Source organism: Palaemon carinicauda, chromosome 15 (assembly GCF_036898095.1).
Source record: "Palaemon carinicauda isolate YSFRI2023 chromosome 15, ASM3689809v2, whole genome shotgun sequence".
NCBI lineage: Eukaryota > Metazoa > Arthropoda > Malacostraca > Decapoda > Palaemonidae > Palaemon > Palaemon carinicauda.
Window position 1 is genome coordinate 22,597,653 of NC_090739.1, and position 12,983 is coordinate 22,610,635.

Sequence of the window (12,983 nt, forward strand, 5' to 3'; positions counted from 1 at the left end):
CCAAACGTTGTCAGTCCCTTAGCATCTCAGCTGTATTCCCATTAACTATTGTTTTTTTATTATTATTATTTTCCTCTTAGTTACTTTTCTCATAACAGCCACTCCCACAAGTAATTTCAGTCTTACTCCAAAGCTTCCAGAGCTTGTAACACAGCTCTACCTTCATTTCATTCTCCACATTCAACAAACTCAAAATACTTACTACATCGACCCATGACTACATTCACATCTAGCATCTCTCCACTTGCATCCTTTTTTCCTTTATCCATTTGACCATTTACCGTCCTCTACATTTAATTCCCTGTAAAAAAAACCTTTTCTTCTCATTTGAGTTCTCGTTCCCACTTCTCTCCTCACCCACTACGTTCCGCATGGTTTGATCTGATTTCTTTTTAGTAGGAAGCCTCTGTCACTCACAGAATGGCCCAAGTAATTTCTACTGCAAGGCATAGGACGATATGAGTTAATACTCTTCGGGCCTTTGGCCTTGTCAATAGCGTGAGACTTCATTCGACCTATAACTCCACTCCTGAGGTTCCCTGTTCCAAAAGGACTATCTCTAAATGTAGCCTATGTAGCTTTTGTTTAAAACTGCGTTAGGATTCCTATATGATTACAAGCCTTGGACCTACAACTGCCCAAGAAGCTTACCCTGAGCCGTTGCTTACCAGGGTTTTCAAAAGTGTCACTTTCCTTTTATAATTACTCCACTAAAACAGGGAGTTTCAAATTATACACATTTGTATATTGAGTATTACCATGTTTTGATTATATCTTTTAACACTTTATACTAAGGATTGTGTAATAATGCATAGTCTGTCTAGATTTTAGGTAGGAGACAGGACTCTTTCAATATAGACCTGTAAGATATGAAGATTGCTATTAAGTGAAGGGTGTTCTAAGCTTATATGTGTAGTCATAGTCTATTGGCCTTGACAAGACATGACTAGGCAAGTACTTGGCAAAAAGAAATATATATATGTTTTAAAGAAACTTGTGTGATTATCCTTATAGTTGTTTTTATTATTATTATTATTATTATTATTATTATTATTATTATTATTCGCTAACTTAGTTGGAAAAGCAGGATGATATAAGCCCAAGGGCTCCAACAGGGAAAATAGCCCAGTGAGGAAAGGAAATAAAGGAAAACTACAAGAGAAGTTCAAGAACAATTACAATATTAAAATACATCTTTCATATATATACTATAAAAACTTGAAAATAACAAGAGGATAAAAACTTCAAAATAAAAATAAGAAGAGAATAAGATAGAATAGTGTGCCCGAGTGCACCCTCAAGCAAGAGAACTCTAACCCAAGACAGTGGAAGACCATGGTACAGAGGCTATGGCACTACCCAAGACCAGAGAACAATGGTTTGATTTATGAATGCCCTTCTCCTAGAAGAGCTGCTTACCATTGCTAAAGAGTCTCTTCTACCCCTAACAAGAGGAAAGTAGCCACTGAACAATGGCAATGCAGAAATTAACCCCTTGAGCGAAGAAGAATTGTTTGGTAATCTCAGTAATACCAGGTGTATGAGGGCAGAGGGGAGTATGTAAAGAATAGGCCTGGCTATTCGGTGTATGTGTAGGTAAGGGGAAAATCAGCCGTAACTTAAGAGGACTCGATTCAGTACTGTCTGGACAGTCAAAAAACCCAAGAATACTCTAGCGGTAGTGCAACATAAGAAATTACAAAACATAATAGACAGAGGAGAAAGATTGATGATGTTTCTGAAACATTCACTAATCTCAGCCACCATCCAAGATTGAATCATGATATTGACCTGAGGAGGCTGGAGAGATTTGTTGTACTTATGTGCGACAGATCAGGTGCAGCTGATAGTGTGGATGAAACAAAAGCAAGACTAGATCTCTTTGCCCGCAAGCAGAGTCCAATTCCTCCAACATAAGTAGCCATCAGAGAACTTGTAAAGCGTGCGGTCTATCAGGATGGAATCCCCTGGGACCAGGTAACCATCTTTAATCCGGACACGACCATTCCTGCTGAATGTGGGTGGTTACAGAATGGAGAGGCGTGGTAGATGTATTGAACAACACCACCCTCTATTGCAGCATATTGTCGGGAACTAACAAAGTTTTCCTGTAAAAAATGCAGCAAAAGAAGATGCATGTGCTTGCAGTCAGCACTCCCTTGCACATCACTATGCAACTGTGTATGTGAGGCTGAGCAGTAGTATCTGTGGGACCAGTGGCATGGTTAGATGGTTGTGGCGCAAAGCTTACAAAATGAAAAACGGACAATCTTAAAAAAGAAATAAAGAAAAAATCGGATCTTGAAAAATATATGATACTTTTGTTATAAACAATAAAATCTGGAAAAATGTTTGTCACTTTGCTTTATAAACACTAAAATCTACTTCAGTAGACTTGGAAACATAGTAATCCATATTTAGACCATGAAACATCAACTTCAGGCAGCTAATTTGATGGCCATCTTGGATTTTCAGTTGGCGAATCTGAAAGATTTGATTAGTATGACTTAGAGTGTTCTCTAAGTCATACTAATCAAATTTGATGCTTGTATCATTATGTGCATGATTTTTTTTCTATCTCCTACAGTAATGCAAAAATATGGAGACATGAGAAAAGTATGAATAATGGCATTGGAAGTGAGAAAGAAAATATATACAACAGTGGTTGTTCCAATAATAATTGATAAAATTGGAGTGAAATTAGAGATAAATGTACGAAAGATCTGGAAAACCTTCAATACAGAATATTATGAAATATTTATGAACAACCATCAAGTACTCCATTATTATTATTATTATTATTATTATTATTATTATTATTATTATTATTATTATTATTATTATTATTATTATTATTATTATTATTATTATTACTAGCCAAGCGACAACCCTAGTTGGAAAAGCAAGATGCTATAAGCCCAAGGGCTCCAAAAGGGAAAAAATAGCCCAGTGAGGAAAGGAAACCAGGAAATAAATAAACACTGAGAAAAAATTAACAATAAATTATTCTAAAAACAGTAACAACATCAAAACAGATATGTCATATTTAGCAGAAACAGGAATATGGCCAGTGTCTTGCAAAATAGACTGTTAGAAATAATACTGTTCCATACTATCATAAACTCTGATAAAAAGAGATTAATCAGAGAGATAATTGAAGACCAATGGCAGAACCCCTATGGAAAGTGGTGAGGCAGCAGCATTGAAGGAATTTATTGTAAATATATGATGCAAATATGAAAGATAAGAAATTGGGGAAAGGCCCTGAAAAAAAAATAGAAAAGAATTATGAAAAATGTAGAGGGGGCAATTGAAGATAAGAAGAAAGGGGTTAAACAATCAAGAATCATAGAAATAAATGGTCCACAACCTTAACTTAGAAAAATGGATATGGATAAGACAATCCTTATGATGGAAGCAAGGTCAAACATACTCAAACTAAAAGCAAATTTCAGGGGAAAATGCATAGATTGTGCTTGTGACCTTTGCAAAGATAACACACTACATTCATTTCCATACACAAAATTGGGAAATTTAAGAGAACAGGATCTAAGAGTGGATATGTTGCGAATCCTAACAGAGAGCTGGTGGTATACATAAGTTGGATATAAATCTGAAAGAAGAGTTACATTTAAAAATACCAATTTACCACCACGGTAAGTTTCCAAAACTGATAACAAGGCATTTTTCTAACTAATTTCACCAAGACTTGTTTATGTTTACAGGAAGAAGCTCAATTACAATTCTGCCTACCTATTTATTGATAGAGTGCCCGCAAACTTATTTTGCGGAGTGACCACCTAGGAACCAGAACCCAAGAAAAGAATTGTTCAAGGTCAACTGCAGCTCACCGATCCTAGGTAACGGGTCTTATTTAAAGCAGAGAAACGTTTAGGGGAGTATTAATTTAACCTTTTCTATTGATCCAAAAGCTGTGCCTGGGAGCTTCACCTTCACACTGACCTTGTAACCTAAATGTGAATCAAATCCTATATTCCTTACAGAATCTGAACAAAATATTTTCTGTTGCAAAAATAATTGTAAATTTAACTTGTATTTCACATATTGCAGACTACTTTCGGGTTTATCAAAGATCTATTTTTTTTTCTAATCTTCACCATACGTAAGTTCATATTTTGTGATTAGAATTGTCAGGGGTCAATTATTAGCAAAGTTCAATCATCAGTATGTTTATTTAATCGTATATATATATACATATATATATATATATATATATATATATATATATATATATATATATATATATATATATGTATGTATATATATATATATATATATATATATATATATATATATATATATATATATATATATATATATATATATATATATATATATATATTCAACAAATGTAGAACGACAATTCATAGATTAAAATCAAGGGGCAACACTATACATCACAATAATCTAAAGAATAATAGTGAAGATGAATACTGTATATTAAATGGCAAAAATAAAATAGATAATAAAGGAAAATCAGTGGAAAATAGGCTACATAGGTAGCCTATAAGCTACAAAAAAAAAAAAAAAAAAATAGGAGTATTCAATTGAATTCAGTGACTAAAGCCAATATCCTGACTGAAGGCGTCCCATCATCAATTAGGACCAAGGTAAAACGGGAGATCATCATTTTCATCAAAGACCTCAGCTGGCTACACTGGTTAAGTTTCCAGCTAGCATCAAGTTTAACGTTATGGTGCCCCTAACAAATTTGTTCTTTTTCCATTGGAATACACTATTGACATTGGAAATGAACTTCTATACCCTGTAGACTTTCATAACTTAGTGTCAGTCACACATGATCTAATCTGTGTTTACCCACATACCCTGATTGGCGAAATGTCTTATTTTTGGTCTGCAAGGGCTGTTATACTGTATGGGAGAATCGTCATAAACTTTCTAATGGAGAATTATTTTGTTGACTTGGCGGCAGTTATATCAAAGTTAATTATGGAGAGACGAACATGAGGCAAAAATCAAAGTAGTTTCCCAATTTAAGAGAGAGAGAGAGAGAGAGAGAGAGAGAGAGAGAGAGAGAGAGAGAGAGAGAGAGAGAGAGAGAGAGAGAGAGAGAGAGATAACCCTACAGTTATACTCAGATGTGCCATAACTCCGTGTAGGTTTATTTTTATTGGATGCTCTTAAACAAGAAGTTTGAAAACGAAATTGTTTACAGTTTTAGGTAAAAAGTTATTGGATAAGATTAGTCGAGAATGGAGTGTGGAATGGTTGACATTTGCAGATGATTCATAGCTGATTGAGGGCAGGGATGCAAGGGAATTGCAAACGCTACTTAAAAGATTAAAAACACTCTTGAGAGGAAAGGTCTAAGGGCAAAATCAGTTATCAAATGAAATGCAGCTGTTGAGATTAATTGTACTAATAGAATATGCACCATGAGTGTAATTAAGATAGTAACGAATGATAATTTATTAAAAGTTTATAATAACTGGAGGGATGGATAAGAATGTATTGAAGTTGTTTGGAAATGTGATTGTGAAAAACGCGGGACATTACTTGCCATACAGATATGCGTGCTGAGAGTAAGGTCGCTCCTGATTAGTTTTCTGTGTTGGATAATGGGTGCCTGAAGTAACTACTATATTGTTCTTTGGAAACAGAAGTGCAGAGGTTAACCCTCGACTTAATAGTTAAAATGTGAATGTGGCAGTGATTATTGCCTTAAGGTCCAGTCACACATGCATGTTTAGGCCAGCCGTATTATCACGTATCAAAAAGTGCACGTATAACGTCAGTACAACGCAGTTCGCTGGTTCGTGCAACGCAGTAATTGTGGAAACGTCCCAGCAACCTAGGACGTACCTTGCCGTATGAACGGTACCTCGTGGATACCTGGCGGTACGGCGAGGGCCACGTATATTGTGGGCAGCTCACAATATACGTGGGTCGTCACGTATCCGTGATTGTACTTGACTATACGTTGGGCGCACGGGAGGCCAACCTAGGGGCAACCGGAACATACGTGAACATACGTAATGTATAACGTCAGTGCTAAGGAAGCCCAACGCCATCTTCACGTATTGTGGCTGTTTCCCCGCCAAACACGCCAACCCACGCCACCGCCAGGTAGCGTTAAGGCAGCGGCGCGGCAACGTGGCTTCAGTGTGACAGAGAGAGCCGTACCCTGTGGATGTACCACCACTGTGTTGCGTGTTTATACCGTGGATGTACTACACCTCACCCTTCAGAGCCACCACTGTGTTGCGTGTTTATACCGTGGATGTACTACACCTCACCCTTCAGAGCCACCACTGTGTATAGTGCATTGTGTTGCGTGTTTATTATTCAACATGGTAAAGGGAAGTAAAGGGTCCAAGGGCTTGAAGAGGCCCATTGTCACCTCTACCCCTGCCCATGACCTCCCCAGTGATTTTCAGGACAATCCCTCTTCGCCTGTCGGTGCCGAGGACGACGAAGGCCCCCCTCCTCCTTCAGGCAGAGCTTCATCACCCTCTGTTGAGCTGCTCCTTAATGATTCGGCCGTTGCTGTGTTTGAGAGGAGGGATAGGAGCCCGCAGGAGAATTCGTCCAACTCCCAGGGCGAGGGCCCTGCTCCTGCTCTTCAAAAGAAACAGAAAAGGAGGAAGAAGAACCCCTCAGTGATCCTGACTGATGCCCAGGAGAGGGCCCTGGCCCAGTGGCTCGAGGTGGAGGGCGAGTTTATTTACAACAGGGGCAAGACGGCCTACAAGGACAAGGCCAAAATCGCCAGGGCCTGGGAGGAACAAGGGGCCAAGTTGGAACCCCCAGTCTCAGGGACCGACCTCCGGACCTGGTTCAGCTCCCTCAGGAGCCGCTATGGGCGGCTCACAAACACCGTCAGCGGCCAAGCAACGGGCTCCAAGAGGCACACGGACCGAGAGAGATGGATCCTTGAGCTGTTCCCCTTCCTCAAGGCGCACATAGTACGCCAACACAAAACGGCCACACTAGGTCTACCAACGGTGAGTCAATTTTTTAACTTAAAATGTGTTCGTTAATAATTTCATAATAAACTATATAAAAATGTACTAAGTCAACATAGTAATTTATACAATGTAGTAAAATTAAAAAAAAATTAACCTACAATATGTTTGTTAATTTAAACTATATAAAAACGTACCAAGTCAACATACTAATTTATACACTTTAGTGAAATAAAAAAAAAAATAACCTAAAATATGTTTGTTAATCTAAACTATATATGCATATTTGACCGTGCATTTTAATTGATTGCCAATCCATTCCAGGACGACGACACTCCTGCCACCAGAACCACCGCAGCCACAACAACCACAACAACCGCGACGACTACAGGGGTAGGGGTTTCTCATGGCGACCCGGACACACCCTCGCCGGCCAGCGAGGACGAGGAGGTAGTGGTGGTGCCTGCAATCAAGGTTCCAAGAAAACCCCGAACCAGGAAGCACCCCCCAATGAAGCCAGGAGCGGCAATTGACTCGGTGAGTTGTGTTTTAATTTTGTTTAAAAGGAAGGCAGGTATAGTAGTAATAAAGTTCTAAATTTTGTATGAAATAAAAACCAAAAGAAATCTGTACAAAGGTATTCACTACGTAAAGTTTCAACTAATTAAAAAAAACATGTTTTTATGGTTACTATTGACTAGTAATACAACTGCATCTAATTACATTCATTAAATCAACTAATTTTAGAATTTTAGAATCTATTCGATTGGGTAATTTTCTTCCTAGGTAATCGATGTGGCCAAACACTTCCTGTCGGAGTTCAAGGAGCTGAGTGGGGACAGGGATACAGAGGCGGCGAGGCACTTTTTGGAATCGTTGCTCCCCATGCTACTGAAGGTTGGGCCAAGCCTGATGCCCATCTTCAGGATGGAGATCACCGCCTGCCTCAGAAAATATGAGCAGGCGACCAAACAAGGTGCTGAAATGGCCTCACATGACCTAAAGTACCACATAATTAACTCTGAGTACTGCCCTGCCCCCTCTCCGCCCAAGGCCCAGCCCCAACAGCAACAGCAACAACTACTAATGTTGGAGCCACAACAGCTGCAGCAGTTGCAACAGCTGCAACAACAGCTGCAACAGCCACAACAGCAACAGCCACAACTAGTGCCACAGCTCCCTGCCACATTCCCTTCCATTCGGCAGCAGGGCCAACCAGCGGTGACATCGGTTACCCCCCAGCAGCTGCAATTGTTGCAGCAACCGTATCTCCTCAGGAGCCCTTCTACAAGCAGCATTGGGGTTCCTGCAAACAACACCACCGACCTCAACATGTCCCTGTTGATGGACATGCAGCTGCCGGGCCAAGCCTCCACAGCCTATACTCCAGCAAAGGCTCCTCCGCAACAAAGTACTACAACACTGCATACGCCGACCTCTTCAGCGGACTTTTAGCTTTTATTATAATATGAAAAGAATAAATAAATGTTTATTTTGAGTTTACTCCATTTTTCCTTCAGCTTATAAGATTTATGTAATAAAACAAAATGTACACAATAATTTGAAAGGAATAAATAAATGTTTATTTTGAGTTTACTCCATTTTTCCTTCAGCTTATAAAATTTATGTAATAAAACAAAATGTACACAATAATTTGAAAGGAATAAATAAATGTTTATTTTGAGTTTACTCCATTTTTCCTTCTCCTATTAACAGTTATTAGGCAATAAGAAATAAATATAAAATATAAAGAAATAAATATAAAATAAATATATTATAAATAAATAATATAAAATAATATAACATAATTATAAACAAACTAATATAAGAAAAAGAAACACATGTTTGGTTTTTTTGTTTTATTGGGTATTTACAGTACATAGTGTGGTACAATGTATTATTATATCATATTGTTTTGCCAGGCAACAGCTCCTAGGGGTGACGTCACATACTTCTTCAGATAGTTCCTCTGGGCAATTGCAATGGCAGCATTGGCACGGCCATGAATAGATGGTAATGGGGTGCCAACAGGTGGGTCGTTTCTCCAGTCTCCATCTACCATGTTGTGTGTGTTGGGATCCTACGCATCGCTCAGGCTGCTGGCCGAAAGTACTCTATTGCGCAACATGTTGTGCAACACACACGCTCCCATCACTACAGCTTCAACATTATCGGGTCGGAGGCATATGGGTGTGTGGAAGACCCGGAACCTATTGGCCATGATCCCAAAGGCATTCTCAATTGTTCGACGTGCCCTGCTCAGCCTGTAGTTGTAGATCCTTTCATCAACCGTCAGCGACCGAAGTGGGTATGGTTTCATCATATAGTGTCGAAGGGCAAAGGCATCGTCTCCAACGAAGAAGTAGTCGCACTTCTTGCCATCAGTATCGCCTGGTAGAGGTCCTGCAGGGGGGATGTGGGCCTTAGAGTGCTCAACCAGCTCTTTCAGCTGTGTGTGGGCGAACACCCCTGCATCTGACTCGGACCCTATGGCACCCACGTCGACGTAGAGGAATCTGTATTGGCTGTCGCAGATGCCCACCAGGAGTATTGAGTAGAACTTCTTGTAGTTATAGTAGTAAGACCCTCCTCCAGGTGGATTCTTGATGCGGATGTGTTTCCCGTCAATGGCACCTATGCAGTTGGGAAACTTCCACTTGTCCCAAAAGCCCGCTGCAACCTGGAGCCATTCCGCCTGTGTCTGTGGTGTTCGGAGCTCTTCACTTCCATACTCGGCGACAATTGCACGGCAGGTTTCTGGCACAATGCCGCTGATGGTGTTGTGGGGAACTCTGAAGCTGTACTGCAGAGTCATGTAGCTGTCCCCTGTTGCTAGGAACCGTAGTGTGATGGCAACACGCAGGCCAGGTTCGAGGGGGTCTCTCCACCACGTTGTTTGCTTCTTGATGTGCGGCGTAACGCGTTCAACAATCTCATCAAACAGGGCTTTGCTTGTCCTAGTGTAATTCTTGAACAGTTCAGGAGCTTCGTTGGCCAATTCCTCCATCAGGTTGTTGTAGTGACCCTGTTCCATCCGACGTTGCAAATAGGGCTCCACCCATACCCTCCGTCGTTTTCGGCGACGTTTCTGTGCTTCTTGTTGTTCTTCACAGTAGTCGACGACTGCTTTGGTCACCTTGAGTACCACATACAGTTTCAGGGCTTTTTTGAGTTTAGCATTGCCCCTATGCCGGCCCCTCAGCAAAGCTAATGAATCTCTCATGGTGTCGTCCATAGTGCTGCTCTGGTGAAGGTTGGATGGTGAATGACTGTCAGGTACCGCCCAGCACCCTTTTTATACCTGGGAGTATAGAGGAGGCATGCCTGGCACCAACCTCGCGCTGATATACCTCTGACGAAAGTCTGACGTAGCTCTGACGTTGCTCTGACGTAGCTCTTATGTAGCTCTGACGTAGCTCTGACGTAGCTCTGACGGCACTTGACGTACCACCTACGTCACCATACCTAGTAAAGACGTTATGCTTGCGTGACCCTTCACGTACTACCTGGAAGTATGTCCATACAGTAGGTCCAAATAACGTATGCACAACGTAAGTACAACGCACAACGGCTGCCACTCACGCACTACATCACACTAACGCAGTACTAACGTCATACTGACGTGCGTAGGTGCAACGTAGGTGCAACGTTGTGCGGCACAATTCAATACCTGTGTGGGCGTGGTTAAAACGCACGTTTGGCCGCGTATGGGCATACGGGAGGACATACCGGGTGAGAACATGCAAGTGTGACTGGACCTTTACCCTTTTATCTAAAGCCATCCCTGTTATGGGAAACAGTTTATATATATATATATATATATATATATATATATATATATATATATATATATATATATAGATAGATAGATAGATAGATAGATAGTCCACTGCAGGACAAAATCCTCAGACTTGTCTGAGGTTTAGCCAGTTTTCATCAGCACGCTGGCCAGTGTGGATTACTGGGTGGGAGATTTTCGTCTGATCGCTTAGCAAACCAACCTAGTATTGGTAGCCCTGATACAAGTAGCATACAGCTTTGCGTAGCGATACGCAAACTGTTTCACTACGTTAAAGTATATATCCCCACCCATAAATAAATAAATATATATATATATATATATATATATATATACTGTATATATATATATATATATATATATATATATATATATATATATATATATATATATATATATATATATATATATATATATACACACACACACACACATATATATATATATATATATATATATATATATATATATATATATATATATATATATATATATATATATATATATACACACACACACACACACACACACACACACACACACACACATATATATATATATATATATATATATATATATATATATATATATATATATATATATATATATATATATATATATATATATATATATACACACACATACACAGAAGTAGACGATATGAGATTGTAGCGTAACGCGTTCAGAGTAACTCCGAATGTCAACACAGGCAACAATGAATGGTGATAATGACGATTCCGAGTTCCCGCACTTGTCAAAGTATTTTTTTCCAACTCAACAGATTCCTAAGTTATCTTGTAGTGACCCAATGGCCGACGAACTCATATCACAAGAGGTCAGTTGATTTATTGGAAGATTATTTTATCCTACTCTGTAGACTTTGCCTCCTCAAAGGCCATAGGGAACGTTGAAGGGGTTGGGTTGGTTCTGCTGGTCGGAGGGTGAAGGGGATTTTTATAACTTAAGTAAACGATAAAAATAAAATTACATTTTAATTAAGTTTTTTATTTCTTGATTATCAGACAGGAAGAATTTAATTTTCTATCTTATGTTCCGTAACCTAGGCCTATTTTACCTTACGTCAGGCTAATGTATCACTTTATGTAGTACGGTATTGTTATTTATATTATTAAAGACTGTATACGAACTGGTATTAAGGTTGAGATTGTATGACGTGATATTACAACTTCCTGTAATTGAAAAACTTATGGATAAGGCTGTTTTGATCTTAACTGGGCTTGGTGGATGTATGGTATTGATTCTATGGTAGGACAGTAAATAGAATTAGTAGTATTTTACAATTTTTGACAACCGGTACGCTATATTTTACTGTAGATGTTTGAGGGTACATGGTGTATCTTAAAAACCTACTGTTATTATTTATTCGTGGATATATGTTAATTTACACATCTCCCCTTGTTTGCAATAATTATGGGGTGACCCTAGTGGGAAACTTGGGTGTTTGGGAGAAGGAAACCCTAGTCTGAAAGAACTGAAGTTATGAAATATCCATATTTTATATGTCATTGATGGCGACCCTACAAATACATATGTAAAAAAAAATGTAACAGCACTAATTATAGAGATGTGTTCTAACCTAACTTAACCTAACACATCAAGTCCTCACTTGGAGGAGTGCCTGACTAGGGCCTCACTCCCCCTGGAATCCCACTCAACCTGATATTACCACGAGAGAGTTATGGCGTCTTGACTGGCCAGACCGTACTACATTGGATCCTTCTTTCTGGTTACGGTTCATTTTTTCTTTGCCTACACATACACCGAATAGTCTGGCCTATTCTCTTCATATTTTCCTCTGTCCTCATACACCTGTCAACGCTGACATTACCAAACGATTCTTCTTCACCCAAGGGGTTATTGCACTGTAATTGTTCAGTGGCCACTTTCCTCTTGCTAAGGGTAGAAGAGACTCTTTAGCTACGGTAAGTGGCTCTTCTAGGAGAAGGACACTCCGAGATCAAACCATTGTTCTCTAGTCTTGGGTAGTGCCATAGCCTCTGTACTATGGTCTTCCACTGTCTTGGGTTAGAGTTCTCTTGCTTGAGGGTACTTGGGCATATTATTCTATCTTAATTTCTCTTTCGCTTGTTTTGTAAAAGTTTATGTAGTTCATATGGAAGATATTTATTTTAATGTTGTTATTCTTCTTAAAATATTTTCTTTTTCTTTTTTTCCTTTCCTCACTGAGCTATTTTCCCTGTTGGGGTCCCTGGGCT

General features: G+C 39.3%; 3 protein-coding genes across 3 annotated transcripts in view; 2 read left to right on the forward strand and 1 right to left on the reverse strand.

Annotated features, from left to right (window-relative positions):
- The first annotated feature begins 5,752 nt into the window (after positions 1 to 5,752).
- Positions 5,753 to 8,402, forward strand: LOC137654248 (uncharacterized). Its single transcript, XM_068387877.1, has 3 exons — positions 5,753 to 6,986; positions 7,272 to 7,484; positions 7,734 to 8,402. The coding sequence occupies exons 1-3, from the start codon at positions 6,018 to 6,020 to the stop codon at positions 8,400 to 8,402; spliced, it is 1,851 nt and encodes a 616-aa protein (XP_068243978.1). The 5' UTR covers positions 5,753 to 6,017.
- Positions 8,403 to 9,027: 625 nt separating this feature from the next.
- On the reverse strand, positions 9,028 to 10,182 carry LOC137653902 (uncharacterized). The gene has a single exon (XM_068387530.1). It carries the CDS (start codon positions 10,180 to 10,182, stop codon positions 9,028 to 9,030), a length of 1,155 nt encoding a protein of 384 aa, XP_068243631.1.
- A 1,243-nt stretch (positions 10,183 to 11,425) lies between these two features.
- LOC137654514 (hypoxia-inducible factor 1-alpha inhibitor-like) overlaps positions 11,426 to 12,983 on the forward strand; it is a 127,174-nt gene continuing 125,616 nt past the window's right edge. The window contains exon 1 of the mRNA XM_068388210.1: positions 11,426 to 11,581. Coding sequence (XP_068244311.1) covers positions 11,444 to 11,581 — 138 coding nt within the window. The 5' untranslated portion in view covers positions 11,426 to 11,443. The remainder of the gene's footprint in view (positions 11,582 to 12,983) is intronic.

What these genes read in the sequence shown, in the direction of transcription:
- LOC137654248 (XM_068387877.1), top strand. Translation starts at nt 6,018, where the DNA reads ATGTATAACGTCAGTGCTAAGGAAGCCCAACGCCATCTTCACGTATTG. An exon ending in CCACACTAGGTCTACCAACG is followed by an intron (nt 6,987 to 7,271) that starts GTGAGTCAATTT and finishes AATCCATTCCAG; the next exon opens with GACGACGACACTCCTGCCAC. An exon ending in CAGGAGCGGCAATTGACTCG is followed by an intron (nt 7,485 to 7,733) that starts GTGAGTTGTGTT and finishes TTTTCTTCCTAG; the next exon opens with GTAATCGATGTGGCCAAACA.
- LOC137653902 (XM_068387530.1), bottom strand. Translation starts at nt 10,182, where the DNA reads ATGGACGACACCATGAGAGATTCATTAGCTTTGCTGAGGGGCCGGCAT.